General features: G+C 45.2%; 1 protein-coding gene across 5 annotated transcripts in view; it reads right to left on the bottom strand.

The window, feature by feature from the left end:
* Nucleotides 1-7207: 7207 nt before the first annotated feature.
* The window catches only part of LOC139267142 (V-type proton ATPase subunit C 1-B-like), a 131424-nt gene continuing 115897 nt past the window's right edge, over nucleotides 7208-22734 (bottom strand). For 3 of the 5 annotated variants that reach the window (XM_070884989.1, XM_070884987.1, XM_070884993.1), the window contains one exon: nucleotides 7209-7490. In XM_070884989.1, coding sequence (XP_070741090.1) covers nucleotides 7395-7490 — 96 coding nt within the window. In that variant the 3' untranslated portion in view covers nucleotides 7209-7394. Of the gene's footprint in view, nucleotides 7491-22734 lie in introns of all 5 variants that reach the window. The other 2 variants (XM_070884991.1, XM_070884988.1) reach the window with 2 other exon arrangements.

Genomic DNA, 22734 nt, shown 5'->3' with positions numbered 1-22734 from the left:
GATCCACTGAGGTGTGCATATCTGCGCTGGTGCTGGGTGCACTTGGGTCTGCTGACGGTGCTCCCTCAGAAGCTGGAGCTTCCTCTGAGGAGTCATCTACCATCTCCGGCTGGACAGTGGGGGGAGGCTCTTGTTGGACCTGTGGGAGAGTAAAGAGATGATTTAGAAATGTTATCTTAAGAATGGGTAACGATACTATTATGCACGTGATGAACATTCACTGGCTGCTGACATCAGTCACTATATGAAGTGACTGCTGTTGCTGTGTGGCTGTACGAGATGTAATTCTGTCACCAGGTTGCTGAGAGATCCCCCCTCCCTCCGTCTCCCACCACCAACAGCTCTGCAACTCTCGACACCTCCAGGGCCACCTCCCTGCGGCAACTACAGAGGAATCTCCCTGCTATCAAGCACTGGGAAAGTCGTCGCAAGAGTCCCCCTCAACCGTCTTCTCCCTGTGGCCGAGGAGCTCCTCCCGGAGTCGCAGTGCGGATTTCGTCTCCTCTGGGGCACAACGGACATGATTTTTGCAGCGTGACAGCTGCAGGAAAAATGCAGGGAACAGCGCCAGCCCTTATACATGGCCTTCTTCGACCTTACAAAGGCCTTTGACACTGTCAACCACGAGGGTCTATGGAGCGTCCTCCATTTCGGATGCCCCCAAAAGTTCGTCACCATCCTCCGCCTGCTGCACGATGACATGCAGGCCATGATCCTTACCAACGGATCCATCACAGACCCAAATCATGTCCAGACCAGGGTCTTCTCAATCTTCCTCATTGCCATGCTCCACCTCACAGTTGATAAGCTCCCCGCTGGAGTGGAACTAAACTACAGAACCAGTGGGAAGCTGTTCAACCTTCGCCGTCCAAGACCACTCCAACGTCTGTCATCGAGCTACAGTACGTGGACGACGCCTGTGTCTGTGCACACACAGAGGCTGAACTCCAGGACATAGTTGACATATTTACCGAGGCGTATGAAAGCATGGGCCTTATGCTAAACATTAGTAAGCCAAAGGTCCTCCACCAGCCTGTCCTCACCGCACAGCACTACCCCCCAAACATCAAGATTCATGACGTGGCCCTGGACAACGTGGACCACTTCCCCTATCTCAGGAGCCTCCTATCAACAAGAGCAGGCAGTGATGATGAGATCAACACCGCCTCCAGTGCACCAGTGCAGCCTTCGGAAAAGAGTGTTTGAAGATCAGTCACCAAGCTCATGGTCTACAGGGCCGTAATAATACCCGCCCTCCTTTATGGCTCAGAAACATGGACCATGTACAGTAGACACCTCAAGTCGCTGGAGAAATACCACCAGCGATGTCTCTGCAAGATCCTGCAAATCCCCTGGGAGCACAAACATTAGCGTCCTCGTACAGGCCAACATCCCCAGCATTGTAGCACTGACCACACTTGATCAGCTCCGCCGGGCAAGCCACATAGTTCGCATGCCAGACACGAGATTCCCAAAGCAAGCGCTCTACTCAGAACTCGTCCACGGCAAACAAGCCAAAGGCGGGCAGAGGAAATGTTACAAGGATCCCTGATAAAGTGCAACATCCCCACTGACACCTGGGAGTCCCTGGTCATAGACCGCCCTAAGTGGAGGCAGTGCATTCGGGAGGGCGCTGAGCTCCTCGAGTATCGTCGCCGAGAGCATACAGAAATCAAGCGCAGGTAGCAGAAGGAGCGTGCAGTAAACCAGGCTCCCTGCCCATTCCCTCAATGACTGTCTGTCCCACCTGTGACAGAGACTGTGGTTCTCGTATTGGACTGTACAGCCACCTAAGAACTCAAGCTAAGAGTGGAAACAAATCTTCGTCGATTCCGAGGGACTGCCTATGATGATGATATGAGTATGTACATAGAGAGGGATGGCTGGACATGCAAGGTATGTTAGTATGAGTAATGATGTGCAGGAGCAAGTTTGGGAAGGCAGTGATGGGGATGTGATGACAGGCACATCACGATAAAGGTGAGCGTAGCTTTGCACTCACCTTTCCTCATCTCACCATATCATTGAATCTCTTCTTGCACTCTACCCATGTCCTCCTGACGACATCCCTGCTGTTGACCTCCTCAGTAATTTGGAGCTATGTCCTTTTGGTCTCTTGGGGAGGTCTCTTCCGCCCATCAGCAGGGCTCTGACTCCCTTCACAAGAATATGTGTCTTTGTGAACTCACTCCTCTCCAATATTCCCTCCACACTCCTACTTGAACCTTCAAATGCGATGTTGCCAAGACTGCTTTAAATATCCCCACTGGAAATGAGACATCAATGATGTCATCAGACCCGCACCATTTAATAGGTCCAGGAAACACGCATGCCTGCTTTAATAGGAGTCATTACGCTAAAGTCACTTTGAACAGCGGGCTGATCAAGACATCGTGGTACTGACCCACTCATGGCCCACACGCACCTGACCCGACTCGAAAAGGGAAATTCCAGCCTTAGTAACTGGTTAGGTGAATAATAGTTGACATCTAATATTGAGAAATGTAAGATAATGCATAGTAAATACTGTACAAAAAATATTACACAATATAGAGTATATGAGTAATGAAAGTGGTTTGGAAGCTATTCAGATGAGATAGTTAAGAAAAACTGTTACATTTAGTGAAACAAGTAAAATGTTAGTGTGAACAAATACCTTCACTATGTATCTGGAAATAACTATCCATACCAACTCCTTGTAAAGAAATGATAAGATGTACACGGAGTATTGTGTATAGGTTTTGATCATCAGGTCATTTAAAAGATTCAAAGAAAAATAAGCTATGATAAGAGGGACCTCAATTTAGTCTAAATGGAATTAAAAAATCACAACATCATGGCCTAGAAATTCTGGGGTCCAGAGCTGACCGTTAAGGTCCGTTTTGAAGAAGAAATGGCGGCCGACTTGCTTCCTTCCCCTTCTGGTGGGTCCCAGGGTGGCCGCCATTTTGGGCAAGTCTGCAGCACTGCCGTTGCCTGAACTCGCTGCAGAAATGGAAATCAGGTAGATCGTGACATCAATGAGTCTGTAAGGCTCACTCTGCCATTTTCGCTGTTGCTGCTCCACTTACTGATCTCTCTTAACCATGACCAGCTGACCAAGCATTCAGCAGCAGAAGAGGGATTCTGTTTCCTTGGCAGAAAACAGTCCAGAAGCAAAAGAGGAAAGTTCAGGAAGCAATTCCAGTAATCCTCATGAAGCGTTCTAAACTTCTTCACCTTTTCAACTAGAAAGTTATCCTCAGGCTCCTTTCATCACGGACTCGGTGTGGATCAAGTGTAGAGAATTGTTAGCTGCTGCAATGAAAACAGATGGTGATTACATAGCCATTGGTTCAGACTGTGAAGAACTTGGAGCTCAAATTGAGAAAAGTATGTACCAAGAATTAAAAAACACATATGAAATACAAAAACAGAGTGAGGAGCAGAATTGCAAATCTGAAAGATTCAAAGAACCCTAATCTGAGGAAGAATGTCCTATGTGGTAACATTGCGCCAGACAGATTGGCAAAAATGACTGCAGAGGAAATGGCCAGTGATGAGCTTAAAGAAATGCGAAAAGCCTTGACCAAAGAAGCCATCCGAGAACATCAAATGGCTAAGATTAGTGGTACTGAGACTGACCTGTTCAAGTGTGGCAAATGTAAGAAGAGGAATTGCACCTATACATACACAGGTTCAGATCGCAGTGCTGATGAACTGATGACCAGGTTTGTTGTATGCAATAACTGCGGAAATAGATGGAATGACCCTCCAGCAGCGTTATTTAAAGGGATCATCATCAACAACTTGCAGCTGACATGGTTTTTCAGTTTGATTGGCTCTGTGAAACTTTCTGAAACTTGCAGCTTTCTTAACTTGTTTAAAATCCCTGAGGTGACAGGGTGCAAGTGGAGAATGCCTTCATTCTTATTTAAAGGCTTCTGCTCACACCACTTGCTCACAGTCATGGGGGTTCTGCTTGCATTGCCCCTCGTGCTCGAGTATCTGCCGGAGTGGGAGCGGAGGCAGCAAAGAAAAGATGCTCACAGAGGGAGGAGGGGCAGGAGGGCTCTCAACAGGAGGCCTTACCCACCTAGAGTCTTCTAAGAGCACTTCCCTTACCTCCAATTAAGCAAGGAGCAGTGTATTACTCCGCTTCACTAAGGAGGTAGTCACAGAACTCTGCCACCTGCTGCAACCAGACCTACAGCCTCAGAGCACAGTGATCACGGCTCTCCCAGTGGCCCTCAAGGTCACCATAGAGCTCAATTTCTTCACCAGCCAATCCTTGCAGTCTGCAGCAGGAGACATAACCACATCTCGCAGTTCACCATCTATCAGTCCATCCAGGAGATCACAGAGGCTCTCTACTCCAGGAGAAGGGACTACATTATCTTCTCTCTGAACAGAGAGAAGGACGTGCATGCATGTGGCTTTGCCAGGATAGCGTGCTTCCCCTTGATGCAGGGCACCATCGACTGCATACATGGGGCACCGTATACCAATACCAAGATGTTCTGTAATCACAAAGGCTACCACTCACTTAATGTGCAGTTGTGCGACCATGCCCAGCGCATCATGATGGTGAATGCCCACTATCCTGGCAGCAATCATGGTGCCTTCATCATCCGCCAGTCTGGTGTGCCAGCAATCTTCCAGCCACCAGGTCAAACCCGAGGGTGGCTGCTCAGAGATAAGGGCTATCCACTCTGTACCTGGCTGATGCCTCCCCTTCGCAACCCCTCCAGTAATCACCAGAGCGAGTGTCCCATTTTGTGATGGTCTGCTGCATGCTTCACAACTTGGCCATTATGAGGGCACAGCCCTTGCCACCAGGGATTGCAGGACCACCTCAGGAGGAGGAATAGGATGAGAAGGAGAAAGTGGAAGAGGAGGTAGGGAGAAGGCAGGCAGTAAATCCCTATTCCGGATGGGCTGTCCATGAACGCCACATCATACTCCGATTCCAGTGGATGAAACACCAGCTCCCCATGCTCATCACTTCCCCATTATAACATCCTTCTGTCACAGAACATCACAGCATTCTCCTGGGCACAAAGCTGAAATGAGAGCCACCACAAAACACACATTACAAACGAAAATCATAAATTTATCTGAATTGAATCGACTTTACAATATCAACTAATCACCCTTGTGTATGCCCTTAGTGTCAGTTGTTCATGTACCTTTACCTACTCCAGTGCTCCTACACAGTGCTCTCCCAATGGCTGCAGCATGGCTGGTGGAAGACTGATTTTCAGTGTGGGAGACTTCAGGTGGCCTTGCAGGACGACCTCGACCAGCTGTAGACCTAGAAGGCCCGGCTGTAGACTGCACCACTTTGGCCTGGGTGGCAGCAGTCTAGGCTGGCTGGCTGATAGGCAGCGGTAAAGGCAATGGCGAAGTGGCAGTGGTGAGAGTAGGAATTCTATTATCCTGAGGGTAGCAGGTTCTTGTTCCACCCCCTTTCGAGACTCGTAGACCCAGCGACGATGGCAGCAGTCTGAGCTCCCACTGCAGTACTGAGACATCGGGTCACTTCTGCCTGTGCTGCAATAGAAGCTGCAACATCACCCATCACATCGAGCATCATGTCTGGGTCCACAAGGTCTCTCATGGAATTGAGTCCTGTACAGCAGAACTCGTGCACGAACTCGCCCTCCAGGGAGCTGGCCCTCGAGCTACCCTTTCCACCTGACCTGGCTGAGCCCACTCGTGCCCGCTGCCTCACCATGTGCAGAACTGCCTCTATACTACCCTCTAAATTCCAAGCAGTGCCAGTTTCTGAGCTGGTGTCTGCGAGTATCAGACGCAGCGATGGTGTGTCTTCTCCTCCATCACTCTCCAGGGTTCAGGGACAGGCTGGTATGCTGGAAGTTCTTTGGTATCTGAAAGCAGAGAGGCACAAGGGTTGGGTTGTGGTGAGGGAAGGGCGGGGGGGAAGCAAGATATGCATGTATATGCCATCAGCAGCTTGTCAGTGGGATGAGGGGAAAGTGAGATGTGAGAAGAAGGATTAGGTATGACCATACTGTCATTATCAGCGACGGCTTCAACTTCTCCCATGGCCATGGACTCAATCACTGCCCCTCAAATTATGTCCAGGTCGGTGAAGTTCTGTATAGCGGCTTGGCCACCTCCCGTCTGCCATTGTTCCCTCCGGTTATGAGCCACCTTTGCCTGCAAGAGAAAGGGAGTGTAGTGCAATGTGTTTGGGTGATGTGCCTACCATAGTTGAATAGCTTTCAGTGTGAGATGTGAGATGTGGGTGTGAGTTTTGCAGCAATGGTAAGGTCGTGAGGGTGAAGTATAGTCATGATTGTGAAGTATGAGTGGTGATAGCTAGAGATTGCTGGTAGGTGAGTGATGGGGGTGTAGTGCATTGAGCAATATGTGAGGCCAGTGGTGCAGATGGTGGGATACGGCATTTGCTGAAGCCTTCACTCATCTTGACTTGCTGTGTGAGATCATTAAACTTTTTTCGTCACTGGATCCACATCCTTGGGACTACACTGACTACATGACGTAGGTGGCTATCTCCTCCCACCCTGGATGACCTCCTGCCACCCTGTCTTCGTGGCACGGCCATAACCAAGGCCTTTAGTGTAACATCCGAGAATCATCATGCTCACTCCCTTGGTTGCTGAGTCATGTCTTCATCCAAAATGACATGAGATGCTTCTACAATAAAGCACCTCTCCTTTAAGTAGTGCAGAGAGCATAGGCCAAACGTTACTGACCATTAGACTGCACCTGATATTGGCCCTCCTTTTGAGTGCTAAGCCAATCAGCAGTGCGTTTAGCACTGAGATCAGCGCTCCAATCATTATAATAAGGAGGTAGCACGAATTTTGTGTGTTGCCTGGACCACTTTGAATGGGTGCATGCAAATAGTGCTGGATGTGACACCACCCGTTTTAAGGCCTAATCCAATTTTAAGGCCGATGTAAGTTTTATTAAATCACAAAGGAAATTGATGTTGCGGACATAGACAAGTGTTTTATGTAAAAACAAGAAAGGGGCAACACTATGATGATAGATGGTGCTAAATGATTGGAATTTTGAATAATTTGGTTGAAATAAAAACATAAAATGGAGTGTTAATATGGATAGCAGAAATGACTAAAGAGGATATATGCACAAAGAAATATTTTATTTGTAATCAGACAAAATTTTCTAAAAGATAGCAGCGTACAGATTTTATCATTTAAAAAAAAGTTCTGTAAAAGACAAGCCTTAACCAGCATCATAATATTTAAAAATCTTATTTAAGTCCAGATAAACATTTTTTTTTAATTATCAAGTGATCCACTTCTGTGTATATGTGTGTGTAATATATATATATATCTATATGTATAAAACTCATCCTATATAGAAAACCAAGTGGCATCTTTTGCATTTTAGCCAAAGGTTTACTTAAAATTAAATAAGTCAATGTCAATCTTGAAGTAGACATAAGCATAGTAATCTTGTTGGCTAACATTCAGTCCAGGGATATCCATGTTGGCCTGTAGTAGAAATGAAATGCCATGGGTTAATATCAGTATTACGGTAATTATTAAAGTTATCAGTATTACGTTAATATTAGTATTAAAGGTCTCAAGATCACATGATAGATACAGATGAGAACAGCTTTTTGGCCTATTTTAGCTCAGCCATTCAGAAAGATACTACAATTCCCCCCATCAGCGAATCCATAAATGATTCCAGGGCTTCTACCTCCATTACCCTATGCACGATGTTCCAGGGCCCGGCGCTCCAGCTCTTTTTATAGCCCCGACGGCTATAGCGGGGATATAAAAAGAGCTGGAGCGCAGCCCTGGAACATTGTGGGCCACTCCGACCTGCGAGAGAACACCACCACAGGTCAGGAAGATAAAGAGCTGGAGCGCTGGCCCTGGATCATTGTGGGTCACCCCGACCTGCGAGAGAACACCACCACAGGTTGGGAGGATAAAGAGCTGGAGCGGTGGCCCTGGATCATCGTGGGCCACTCCGACCTGCGAGAGAACATCTCCGCAGGTCGGGGCTATAAAAAGAGCTGGAGCGGTGGCCCTGGATCATTGTGGGTCACCCCGACCTGCGAGAGAACACCACCACAGGTCAGGAAGATAAAGAGCTGGAGCAGGCCACTGCAGCTTCCAGCACGAGCTGACGCAAATGTGCGACGGCTTCGAGGTAGGCGACTGGGTGATGTCATCAGCACCCAGGTTGCCGTTTGGAGCATAGGCAGGAGCATCGATGGCAAAGCAGAGGAGTGGGAAGGTAGTGGCCGACTTGCGACGAGTGATCGGGGCGGAGGAGTGATGAAGGATCGTAGCTGAGATTTGGTGGGTGATCGTGACGGAGGTTCAGCTAATGTTTGGTGTGGAGGTGAGGCGGGAGATCGTGGCGGAGGTGTGGCGAATGTTTGTGGCAGAGGAGCGGCGAGAGATCATGGCGGAGGTGCGGTGAATGAGGGTACAGGGCCCAGAAGAGCCGAGGGCCCAGGGGCAGCACGAGCCTGCCCACACTGTGATATGTGTGGGCATTAGGTCCATGCAGCAGAGCAGGTCTCCAGTCGTCCTGGTTAATCCTTGCCACTGGATAAAGGCCTAGCTCTGACAAGCCCTTGTGGTGACTGATGTGCAACCATCACCACATGTTAAAAAAATCTATGCACAAGCATCTTCCACCCCCTCAATTGGAGTTCAGGACTGGAACATCGGGTCCTTCATTGAAACATCTGTGAACTCATGTGGAAGCAAGTGATCCTCGATCGAGGGACCGCCTGTGATGATGACCCTATGCAGAAGTCACTTTCACACATGACACTTTGTGTGAGGAAGAACTTCTTGATTTCCATTTAATATTATGATTAATGTCCTATTGTAACAGTTTAATTTGTAGTATTCCAGATCTATCTTTTTCATACAGTTTACATTTTTATATACATTTATAAAGTCACCTGCTTTCAAGGCTGTGATTTTAACCCACTGCGCCATTCAGGAATATGGCTTGCAGTGAGGTTAAAATATCACATGGGACTCACCAGATTCATGCTGAACATCTGCTCACAGCATTTTAAAAAGCATGCTTCATGCAGCACGTGAAGTCCTCGCCCCAGACAGATGAAGACCTCAGTGAGATTTAAAGGTTAGCGTCTGATTACATCAATCAGTCCTCGACACTTTGCGTCATGACACCAATGCCTGGTGCCGTCATCGCCAAGGAAACTCAGTGTCAAGGGGGAGAAGGGACAGAAAATGTCCAAGGTCAGTTAATTGAAGTATTTCAAGTTTCCTTGTGGGCCAAGAGGAGCAGGAATGCTCCTCCAGGGCCCACAAGGAAATCTTGGGCCTCCCCTGTCCCGGACTTCCTTCCTCTCTAATCAACTTTCCCGGCTGTGGCCTCCTGCCTCACTCATCTGACTCCTGTTTCACTCATCCGACATCTGCCAGCCTCACATCAATGAACCTTGGTTCAGATGGGAGTCAAGCCTGATGTATTTAAATAAGGCTCGGGAGTTAAAATGGCTATGCCCCACACTCGCCCATGGGGATTAGGAATCCATCTCAAGGCTCTTTTCTGAACTGGCGGGGGGGTGGGGGGGTGGGATAATCCCCGACTTTAACTTGGGCGAATGTTGAGGCATAGCCATTTTAACTCCCGGGCCTCATTTAAATACATCAGGCTCGACTCCCATCTGAACCAAGGGTCATTGACATGAGGCTGGCAGATGTCGGATGAGTGAGGCAGGAGTCAGATGAGCATCTAATTTACTAAAACACATAGATTATGTTTAATTTCATCCTTAGCTATTTCAACACCATTCATGGAGTATGCTTTTAATTAAATGGTCAGAGAATCATGCGCAGCATGCTGCCATAGCTCTGATAAGCACTCTTAGAGGTCGAGGATCCCCAGTGGCAGCTCAATCGTGGGACAGGAACTCGTAAAGCATCTGAGAATGCAGAACAGTCCACATTCAATGGCAAGAATGTTGTTTGTCTAGCCAGAATCTGGAGTCACCATATAATTTCAATAAAACGTTATCAAAGCATTTTCAAGATTCATAGTGGATACTGGATAGAATCTGTGAAATCTTGTTAACTCATTTTAATAAATAATAACATTTTAAAAAATACAACTGAAGATCACATCATCGGATTTGGCTCTCACAAGGTATTATCTTCCTGAACAGTCAGTTGGCTAACAGAAAACAGAGAGTCGGGATAAATGGGTCATTTACCGGTTGGCAAACAGTAACTAGTGGGGTGCCACAGGGATTGGTGCTGGGGCCTCAACTATTTACAATCTATATTAATGATTTGAATGAAGGGACCAAGTGTAATGTAGCCAAGTTTGCTGATGATACAAAAATAGTTGGGAAAGCAAGTTGTGAGGAGGATACAAAACATCTGCAAAGGGATATAGACAGGCTAAGTGAGTAGGCAAACATATGGCAGATGGAGTATAATGTGGGAAAGTGTGAGGTTATCCACTTTGGCAGGAAAAATAAAAAAGCAAATTATAATTTAAATTGAGAAAAAACACAAAATGCTGCAGTACAAGGGGACGAGGGAATCCTTGTGCATGAAACACAAAAAGTTAGTATGCAGGTACAGCAAGAAATCAGAAAGGCAAATGGAATGTTGGCCTTTATTGCAAGGGGGATAGAATATGAAAGCAGAGAAGTCCTGCTACAACTCTGAAGGGTATTGGTGAGGCCACATCTAAAGTACTACATACAGTTTTTGTCTCCTTATTTAAGGAGGGATATACTTGCATTGGAGGCAGTTCAGAGAAGGTTCACTCGGTTAATTCCTAAGATGAAGGGGTTGACTTATGAAGAAAGATTGAGCAGGTTAGGCCTGTACTCGTTGGAGTTCAGAAGAATGAGAGGTGATCTCATTGAGACATATAAGATAATGATGAGGGGGCTTGACAAGGTAGATACAGAAAGGATGTTTCCACTCATGGAGAAATCAAGAACTAGGGGGGCATAGTTTTAGAATAAGGGGTCACCCATTTAAAACTGAGATGGGGAGAAATTTCTTCTCTCAGAGGGTTGTAAATCCATGGAATTCTCTGCCCCAGAGAGCTGTTGAGGCTGGGTCATTGAATATATTTAAGGCGGAGATAGACAGATTTTTGAGCGATAAGGGAATAAAGGGTTATGGGGAGTGGGTGGGGAAGTGGAGCTGGGCCCCTGATTAGATCAGCCATGATCTTATTGAATGGCGGAGCAGGCTCGAGGGGCCAAATGGCCTACTCCTGCTTCTATTTCTTATGTTCTTATGTTCTTAAATCTGGTTGAATCCCATCAAGTGTTTCTCAAATAATTTCTCACAGATGAAAATGTGGATAGAGCATATTTGTGCCCAAGCATGAAAGTAATGACAACAAATAATAACTTCACACAAATAAACAAACTGCAAACAATTAAGGCAAACAAAACATTCCAAGAATATCAAATATCCACACTGAGACCATTCAGAAATATAAACTGATTTGATATTGAGTTCCTCAGAGATATCGATTCCTTGAACTTCATATATTACATTCTGTTGAAACTTTCTGAGGATTTATCAAATGCTTGGAATTAAAAAGTCAAACAGAGTCGGTGAAAACAACACAATTTAAAAAAATATCTCTGGTGAAGTGAAGAATGGAACCACTTTTGCTCAAGCCAGTCTTTCTGACAGTAGATGTCCATTTGACTTGCAAAGCACTCTCTTACCATCTCTTGGTAGGAACACAGTACTGCAGGAAATGTTTTAAATTTCAATAAAAGAACCAATCATGAAGATGTGTACACTCCTGTTTAGTTACCTTGATATTTACCATACGTAACTAAGAGTTTGTCATTAAGAACAATAGTTGAATACATTGGAGGTGAAAAATTAATTTATGAAGGAGCATATTCTGATGTTAGGACCTATTTACCATAATAAAATATCAGTAACCTGTTATATAGTTTTTAAATCATGTTCTCTGTACATAAAATGTATATTTGGATATCTGTCAAATAAACAATACACTACACTTACCACACTAGACTAACTGAAATGGCTTGTCAAATGTGAATTCCAATTTTATTAAATTCCGCAGAACCCTGTCTGATTACCTACTGAATTTATTGACGTTGCAGGCTGAATTTTCCTCTGCTGCATGTAAAGTGGTGCAGGATTCAGCTTCCTCGCCAATTTTCCTCATTACTGCTGCTGTCTGTGTCAACTGCAGGGGCCACCAGGGGAAAGATGGCAGTAGGCATCTTCATAAGTCCCTGAAGTCAACCAATAATCTAGTATTGGCCTCCCTTCCCTCCGTAATAGCCCCCAGCACTAACCATTTTAGGCCTCTGCCTCAGACAAAAGATGTTGGGGGCAAAATTGGCATGCTGGACACCTCCCATTAGTGCTTCCAGGGGGCACTAAGGGGGCGCAAAAGTGTTTTCGCTTGTGGGGGGGGGGCGGGGGGGGTGCTACGGCACCCACAAAATTGCACGGGAGTTTGCGGAGGCGCAAAACCGGTAGCATCCCGTTAATAGCATCCCGGGCCGCTGCGCCTCCAACGATGACGTCATTGTCGTGCACAGCAACCACTTTTTGCCCCACTTTTTCCCCGCAGCAGAAATTAGCTAGCGCCCCGTGAGGCTGTCGCGGGGGAGATGTCAGTGCCAGCTTTGTGAGTTGCAAACCGGGCGAATGTTAAAGGGGAGGTGCGTGCCGCCATTTTTAATGTTTGTCCGACCTACCGGCCCGGCCTCAGTGCGGTTTTCCGTGGGGTCATGCCTGCAGCATCAACAGAACTTTTACTCCACTACACCCTCTTGGTGGCAGGATCCAGCAGTGAGCCCAACACCACCCCCTCCCCTAACCCCAGCCGTGGCTGCGTTGGAAATGCTGCCACTCTGCTGCCATGGCAAGAAGAAGAGATTCCAGCCTTGCAAATCCTCAAATGTCATGGATTAGAAAGATAATGGCCCTGAATTTCCATGGGGCCAGTGGCTCACTCGTGCCTAAGCTGATCAGGAGTGCAGAATGGAAACAGGAAAATTGGCAGGGGCCCAGATAAGTCTCAGCCTCTGTCTGCCCGAAACGTGGCCCATTAAATCAAAGAACGCAGGACTTGGGAGGGAGGGATATCACGAGCCAGGAATTTTCTTGGTCCTAGCCCATCTAATGCTCAGCAACCTGGATTCCAGGAAGAACCTGGCATCTAGATCTGTTGAGTGGATGAAATAGGGCCCACCCGGCATACTGGCCTAGACCTCCATAAAAATGGCATCATCCTTCTTTCTTTTCAGTCCCATTATAAAGAGAGCTGATGGAGCACAATTGTTATTTCCTTTTCCTGTCCTAGTTCTCAGCATAAATTCTCCATTCAATGTGTATCAACTGGCACATGATTTTCCCCTGAGATGTCTAAAGTTACATTTCAATTTGTCAGTGCTAGTCACAGGATATTGACCGTTACCTCAGCTCTGGCTGACACAATGCTGAACACAGGATGCCACTATTGCCTTACACCTTATACCTCCAGGTGAATAAGAATGTCAGTATAGACCAACACTAATAGCTTCACACCCAGGGCCAGATTAACCCATAGGCTAATAAAGCTGTAGCCTTCGGCCCTCATATACTTTAGGTCCTAATTTTTATATCATTAACACTAAATCTTTGTCACAAGGTTGGTTAAGTATATAACTGCATAATTATATCTTCAGAGGTGCAAAATATTACATCCTTATAGCTCAAAGTGTGTATAAAATTCTGTGACAATCTTGAAACATGTATAAATATCCAAAAAATTTACCTGGAGAGTTATAAGAACATAACATAAGAAATAGGAGCAGGAGTAGGCCATTTGGCCCCTCGAACCTCCTCCGCCATTTAATAAGATCATGGCTGATCTGATCTTGGGCTCAGCTCCATTTCCCTGCCCACTCCCCATAACCCTTCACTCCCTTATCGCTCAAAAATCTGTCTATCTCCACCTTAAATATATTCAATGACCCAGCCTCCACAGCTCTCTGGTGCAGACAATTCCACAGATTTACGACCTTATGAGAGAAGAAATTCCTCCTCATCTCCATTCTAAATGAGTGACCCCTTATTCTGAAACTATGCCTCCTAGTTCTAGATTCCCACACAAGGGGAAACATCCTCTCTGAATATACCTTGTCGAGCCCTCTCAGTATCTTATATGTTTCAATAAGATCTCCTCTCATTCATCTAAACTCCAATGAGTATAGGCCCAACCTGCTCAACTTTTCTTCATAAGTCAATAATCTCAGGAATCAACCTTGTGAACCTTCTCTGAACTGCATCCAATACAAGTATATCCCTCCTTAAATAAGGAGACAAAAACTCTAGGTGCAGCTTCACAAATAACCTGTACAATTGTCACAGGGCTTCCCTGCTTTTATACTCTATCCCCCTTGCAATAAAGGCCAACATTCAATTTGCCTTCCTGATTACTTGCTGTACCTACATACTAACTTTTTGTGTTCATGCACAAGGATCCCCAGGTCCCTCTGTAATGCAGCATTTTGTAATTTCCATTTAAATAATAATTTGCTTATTTATTTTTCCTGCCAAAGTGGATAACCTCACACTTTCCCACATTATACTCCATCTGCCAAATGTTTACCCACTCACTTAGCCTGTCTATATCCTTTTGCAGATTTTTTGTGCCCTCTTCACAACTTGCTTTCCCACCCATCTTTGTATCATCAGCAAACTCGGCTACATTACACTCGGTCCCTTCATCCAAGTCATTAATATAGATTGTAAATAGTTGAGGCCCCAGTACCGATCCCTGTGGTACCCCACTAGTTACCGTTTGCTAACCGGAAAATTACCCATTTATCTTGATTCTCAGTTTTCTGTTAGTTAGCCAATCCGGTATCCATGCTAATATATTACCCCAACCTTGTGAGCTCTTATCTTGTGCAGTAACCTTTAATGTAACCTTTTATGTATGCTGTTCATATGCTAAATGCATAAATAATATTCAGCATGTCAAAGAAAGGAGGATGGCAAAAACTAAAGGAAGCAGAACAAAGACGGCAAAGCGAAGAAGCAGTACTGATAGGAACTCTCTTAACATTTTTTGTTCCCACTAAATCTAATGAGGATATTCAAGCAATGACCAGCAGACATAAATCTGCTGCATCTGATGAAAAGGACCTGGCTCGTATCTTCACTACATGAACATGCAGATGCAATTGTTTCACCTCAATCCTCTGAAGATGAGACAGCATCCTTCTCGAATGACCCAGGCAAGTGGGACATCACTTCAAATGACCTAATTGAATATTGGACTGAGGGCCACAAGAATGCCAGAACTTGGATTCTGACTTTGCAGTTACAAAACTTGAGTACACCAACCAGAATCGTTATCTGACCAAATCAATGTTTGAATATGAGAAGCCCAACAGACTGGCAAACAAAAATGGCTCATCTATTCACCTTCTACAAAAAAAGTGTACTGTATTTATTTCCACATGTTTTCTGAAGGAGAAAAGCGTGTCATGTTCTATGAAGGCTTCAATGATTGGAAGAAGACTACATACATAGTTAATCATGCAATGAGTGAGTATATATCATGCCCGAAAGAAAGAGCACCAGAATTAAGTCTCAAGTGGAAAAACAGTTTTTGGAAGCTCAATCATATTGGCATAATGTCCTGAGATGTGTAATTGAAACCACTGTTTTTCTTGCTGAGCGTGGTCTGCCATTCCGTTGCTCAGATAAGACTATAGCATCAAAATACAATGGCAACTATATTGGCATTCTGGAACTGATTGCTAAATTCAATGCTTTCTTGGCTCAGCACATCAATGAGCACAGAAATCGTGGAAAAGGCCATACATCATATTTACCAAAGACAATTTCTGATGAATTCATTGCACTGCTGACTAAGAAGACCCAGTATCAGCAATTGTTGATGAGATCAAGGATGCACGAGGGGAACATCCTCTCTGCATATACCTTGTCGAGCTCTCTCAGTATCTTATATGTTTCAATAAGATCTCTCATTCATCTACAATGAGTATAGGCCCAACCGGCTCAACCTTTCTTCATAAATCAACCTCTTCATCTCAAAGAATCAACCTAGTGAACCTTCTCTGAACTTCCTTCAATGCAAGCATATCCCTCCTTAAATAAGGAGACAAAAACTGTATGCAGTACTCTAGGTGTGTACTTATAATCTGTACTTTTCAGTGTCTGTCGACTCAACACCAGATGTGTCACACACAGATCAGCTCTCAGTTATCTTACATTATGTGCTACCTGGTGGACCAGTGGAACGTTTCATGACCTTCATAAGCATCACTAGCCACACAGGGGAGAAAGTTGCCTTAGACCTACTTGACATTCTCACTGAAAATGGTATTGACTTCAATCTTTGTTGTGGCCAAAGCTACGATAATGCCTCTAATATGAGTGGTAAATATTCAGGAATGCAGGCAAAGATAAAAGAGCACAATGCTTTGGTTGATTACATACCATGTGCAGCACACTCACTAAATCTTGTTGGCCAGTCTGCTGTGGGCTGTTGCGTTGAAGCAGTTTCATTTTTTGGATTTGTCCAAGAATTATATTATTTTTTTCACTGCATCAACCAGCCGTTGGAAGATTCTTACAGATTCACTACCAAAGGGATGCCTACTGCTCAAATCACTCTCCGGGACACCATGGAGTGCCAATGCTGAAGCACTCATTCTGGGATATTGCAATATCCTTGAGTTGCTAGAGAAAATCTAAGATGATGAATCTCAAAAGCCAACAACAAGAAAAGATGCAAAGATACTGAGTGATGCAATGCATAACTTGGAGACTGGTATTTTGTGTGAAGTTTGGAGTGATATACTTCAACCATTCAACAGATGCAGTCTAAGTTTGCAAAATGCCCAAATTGACATTTCCACTGCTGTAAACTTACTGAGGAGTCTTGGAACTGTTCTTCAACAAATGCTGGACAGTTTTGTTGAATCCGAGGCTCGGGGTTGCAAGGACAGCGAACCAGGAGTATAAATCAGCCAAACACCGCAAAAGACATGCGATGACGCAACTTCACACACATTCAGCGACAAGGAAACCTTCAGAGTTAATATATTTCTCACAATCATTGACAAACTGAAGAGTGCATTAGAATTTCGAATCAAGGCCTATGCCAATATTGTCAAGACCTTTCGTGTCCTGGCAAATTGTTCACATAATATGTCAAGCACTCAAGTCAGTGAAGGTATCAGACGCTTATGTCAGAAATATCCAGATCGACCAATAGATTTTACGATAGAATTTCTCCAATTTGTTGAATTTTCAACCTCCTCAAATATAGAAAGAAAAGAGGAGGAGAGTAGGTCTATTTGGATGTACCGTGTAATCATTGAATCCAATGTGATGGAATGTTTCCCAAATGTAGAAACTGCATTACGGCTGTATTTGTCATTATTGGTCACTAATTATAGTGGAGAACGTTCCTTCCCTCTTGTCAAAAGGATAAAAACTGTCTTACGATCCACCATGAATCAGGAGCATCTCGCTGCTTTGTCTCTTTTGAGCTTTGAGAGTGAAATTGTCAGGTCTTTTGATGATATTATTCATGACTTTGCCACAGCTAAGGCCAGGAAGAAACCAGTCTTTGTTTGAAGACAATCTTTTGTTTGATATTGCAGTTTAAGCAAGGAAGAAACCAATCTCTACTTGAACTGTATGCTGTTTCTGCTGTTTTTTCTAATGTACATAGCTTTGATTTTTGAAATTTGTTTGCCACAGTCAAGGCCAGGAACTTACCAGTCTTTGGTCGAAAATATGTATCAGAGAATTTTTTGTTTGATATCACAGTTTAAAGTCAAGAAGAAACCATCCTCTGCTATAAGCCACTATAGGCCCATTGACTCCCACAGCTACCTGGACTACACTTCCTCCCATCCCGCATCCTGTAAGGACTCCATTCCATTCTCCCAGTTTCTCCGTCTCCGTCGCATCTGCTCTGACGACGCCACCTTTCACACTAGTGCCTCTGACATGTCTTCCTTTTTCCTCAACCGAGGATTCCCCTCCACCATGGTTAACATGGCCCTCGACCGTGTCCGTTCTATTTCCCGCACCTCTACTCTCACCCATTCCCCTCCCTCTCAGAAACACAAGAAGGTTCCACTTGTCCTCACCTTTCACTCCACCAGCCTCCACGTTCAACGGATCATCCTCCGCCATTTCCGCCACCTCCAGCATGATCCCATCACCAATCACATCTTCCCCTCCCTTCCCCTCTCAACATTCCGAGGGGACTGCTCCCTCTGCCATTCCTGGTCCATTCCGCAGTCACCACCAGCATCCCCATCCCTTCCCACAGCACCTTCCCGTGCAAACGCAGGAGATGCAACACCTGCCCTTTTACCTCCTCCCTTCCCACTATCCAGGGCCCCAAATACTCCTTCCAAGTGAAACAGCGATTTACTTGTACTTCTTTCAATTTAGTATACTGTATTCGCTGCTTATGATGTGGTCTCCTCTACATTGGGGAGACCAAGTGTAGATTTGGTGACCGCTTTGCTGAACATAAGAACATAAGAATTAGGAACAGGAGCAGGCCATCTAGCCCCTCGAGCCTGCTCAGCCATTCAACAAGATCATGGCTGATCTGGCCGTGGACTCAGCTCCACTTACCCGCCCGCTCCCCATGACCCTTAATTCCCTTATTGGTTAAAAATCTATCTATCTGTGATTTGAATACATTCAATGAGCTAGCCTCAACTGCCTCCTTGGGCAGAGAATTCCACAGATTCACAACCCTCTGGGAGAAGAAATTCCTTCTCAACTCGGTTTTAAATTGGCTCCCCCGTATTTTGAGGCTGTGTCCCCTAGTTCTAGTCTCCCCGACCAGTGGAAACAACCTCTCTGCCTCTATCTTGTCTATCCCTTTCATTATTTTAAATGTTTCTATAAGATCACCCCTCATCCTTCTGAAGTCCAACGAGTAAAGACCCAGTCTACTCAATCTATCATCATAAGGTAACCCCCTCATCTCCGGAATCAGCCTAGTGAATCGTCTCTGTACCCCCTCCAAAGCTAGTATATCCTTCCTTAAGTAAGGTGACCAAAACTGCACGCCGTACTCCAGGTGCGGCCTCACCAATACCCTGTACAGTTGCAGCAGGACCTCCCTGCTTTTGTACTCCATCCCTCTCGCAATGAAGGCCAACATTCCATTCGCCTTCCTGATTACCTGCTGCACCTGCAAACTAACTTTTTGGGACTCATGCACAAGGACCCCCAGGTCCCTCTGCACTGCAGCATGTTGTAATTTCTCCCCATTCAAATAATATTCCCTTTTGCTGTTTTTTTTTCCAAGATGGATGACCTCACATTTTCTGACATTGTATTCCATCTGCCAAATCTTAGCCCATTCGCTTAACCTATCTAAATCTCTTTGCAGCCTCTCTGTGTCCTCTATACAACCCGCTTTCCTACTAATCTTTGTGTCATCTGCAAATTTTGTTACACTACACTCTGTCCCCTCTTCCAGGTCATCTATGTATATTGTAAACAGTTGTGGTCCCAGCACCGATCCCTGTGGCACACCACTAACCACCGATTTCCAACCCGAAAAGGACCCATTTATCCCGACTCTCTGCTTTCTGTTAGCCAGCCAATTTTCGATCCATGCTAATACATTTCCTCTGACTCCGCGTACCTTTATCTTCTGCAGTAACCTTTTGTGTGGAACCTTATCGAATGCCTTTTGGAAATCTAAATACACCACATCCATCGGTACACCTCTATCCACCATGCTCGTTATATTCTCAAAGAATTCCAGTAAATTAGTTAAACATGATTTCCCCTTCATGAATCCATGTTGCGTCTGCTTGATTGCACTATTCCTATCTAGATGTCCCACTATTTCTTCTTTAATGATAGCTTCAAGCATTTTCCCCACTACAGATGTTAAACTAACCGGCCTATAGTTACCTGCCTTTTGTCTGCCCCCTTTTTTAAACAGAGGCGTTACATTAGCTGCTTTCCAATCTGCTGGTACCTCCCCAGAAACCAGAGAATTTTGGTAGATTATAACGAATGCATCTGCTATAACTTCCACCATCTCTTTTAATACCCTGGGGTACATTTCATCAGGACCAGGGGACTTGTCTACCTTGAGTCCCATTAACCTGTCCAGCACTATCCCCCTAGTGATAGTGATTATCTCAAGGTCCTCCCTTCCCACATTCCCGTGACCAGCAATTTTTGTCATGGTTTTTGTGTCTTCCACTGTGAAGACCGAAGCAAAATAATTGTTTCAGGCCTCAGCCATTTCCACATTTCCCATTATTAAATCCCCCTTCTCATCTTCTAAGGGACCAACATTTACTTTAGTCACTCTTTTCCGTTTTATATATCGGTAAAAGCTTTTACTATCTGTTTTTATGTTTTGCGCAAGTTTACTTTCGTAATCTATTTTTCCTTTCTTTATTGCTTTCTTATTCATTCTTTGCTGTCGTTTAAAATTTTCCCAATCTTCTAGTTTCCCACTAACCTTGGCCACCTGATACGCATTGGTTTTTAATTTGATACTCTCCTTATTTCCTTGGTTATCCACGGCTGGTTATCCCTTCTCTTACCGCCCTTCTTTTTCACTGGAATATATTTTTGTTGAGTACTATGAAAGAGCTTCTTAAAAGTCCTCCACTGTTCCTCAACTGTGCACCGTTTAGTCTGTGTTTCCAGTCCACTTTAGCCAACTCTGCCCTCATCCCACTGTAGTCCCCTTTGTTTAAGCATAGTACCCTCGTTTGAGACACTACTTCCTCACCCTCAATCTGTATTACAAATTCAACCATACTGTGATCACTCATTCCGAGAGGATCTTTTACGAGGAGATCGTTTATTATTCTGTCTCATTACACAGGACCAGATCTAAGATAGCTTGTTCCCTTGTAGGTTCTATAACATACTGTTCTAAGAAACAATCCCATATGCATTCTATGAATTCCTCCTCAAGGCTACCCCGTGCGACTTGATTTGACCAATCGATATGTAGGTTAAAATCCCCCATGATTACTGCCTCCATGCCTCCATTATTCCCTTGATTATTGTCCGCCCCACCGTGAAGTTATTATTTGGGGTCTATAAACTACGCCCACCAGCGACTTTTTCCCCTTACTCTCTCTAATCTCCACCCACAATGATTCAACATTTTGTTCATTAGAGCCAATATCACTTCCACTCAGTCCGTAAGTGTGACCCTGAGCTTCCGGTCACCTGTCCACTCCACTCCCACTCTGATATTTCCATCCTCGGACTCCTCCACTGTTCCAATAAAGCTCAACGCAAGCTCAAGGAACAGCACCTCATCTTTTATTTCGCCACTTTACAGCCTTCTGGACTCAGCAATGAGTTCAACAATTTCAGAGTTTAACTTCTGGCCACCTTTGGCTCCCTTTTCTCCCTCCCCATCTTATATTTTTTCTTCTCTTTTTTTTCTCTTTGTCTATGATGGCAGCTGGTCATTACTACGCCATTCACACTCTATCCAGATGAACCTTTTTCTAACCTCTATCATTACCATTTCAATTCAGCCCATCATCCCTTTTATCACTCTAATCTCTCCTTCTTTCCACCCTATCACAGATCTTCCCTTTTGATCTTTCTTCCCCTCTCCCTTTCAGTGCTTAAGAATGTGGGTCCCAAAATTCACGGTCCAGGGAAGGACTGTTATTGCGCCACTTTGGGCTCAACTGGCCGCCCTGACATAGATGCGGCCTGGAAGGTCTTGCATCGGTGTGGGCCACCACCAACTCTCATGGCGGCGTGGGGCTTGCGGCAGTAGTGACACGCTAAAAGTGTGCACTGCCTCTGCTCCACCCCCGGACCCATTTTCACCATTAAGAAGTCAGCCCTTTAGCTAATGGTGCCCCTGCCAGCATTTAGGGCCGGTACGAGTGGCAGAGATCTTGGAGCTGTGTGAGCGAAGGCGGTAAGAAGGTAAGATCCAAACCTGAGGATGGGTTGGAAGTTCCCCGGAGTCCTTGAAGTAATAACAGCTGAGTCGGTGGCACAGAGAAGTTTGGTAAGAAATCATCTGGGGGAAATCAGTGAGCTCCAGATGGGGCGAGATCCCGGAGCCAGCTCCATATTGCTCAGAAACAAGTCCAGAAGCCTCTTCAATGGATCGGAGGAGTTCAGCACAGTATCCACATTCTGGGAGAGGGACAAAGGGAGAGAGGGAGGGAGGGAGAGAGAGAGAGAGAGTGTGAGAGAGAGGGAAGGGAGTAAAAGAGAAAGAAAGAGATAGAAGTGAGGAAAGGGAATGAAAAACAATGAGAAAATTTGATTGGGAGAGAGAAATAGAGAAATAGGAATAGCGAAAGAGAAAAGAGAGAAAAAAAATAGAGCGAGAGAGAGAAACAGAGATCCCGAGATTCACAGAGAGAAAACTGAAATCTCAATCCAGGGGCTCAGACTGGAAACGTCGCCCGAGTGGTAACAAATGGGAATCTGTTCCACCTCCACCACCTCCAGGCTAGACCCATTGTCATCCCATCCTCTGTCATTGAACTACAGTACGCAGACGATGCTTGCGTCTGCGCACACCTGGAGACCAAACTCCAAACTATCGTCAACATCTTCACCGAGGCATCTTAAAGCATGGGCCTTACACTAAACATCCATAAGACAAAGGTCCTCAACCAACCTGACCTCGTCACACAGTACTGCCACCCGGTTATCAAAATCCATGGTGAGACCTTGAACAGCATGG

Source organism: Pristiophorus japonicus, chromosome 7 (genome assembly GCF_044704955.1).
Source record: "Pristiophorus japonicus isolate sPriJap1 chromosome 7, sPriJap1.hap1, whole genome shotgun sequence".
Taxonomy (NCBI): Eukaryota; Metazoa; Chordata; class Chondrichthyes; family Pristiophoridae; genus Pristiophorus; species Pristiophorus japonicus.
The sequence above is the reverse complement of the archived record's forward strand: the minus strand, read 5'-3'. Positions and strand labels throughout refer to the sequence as shown.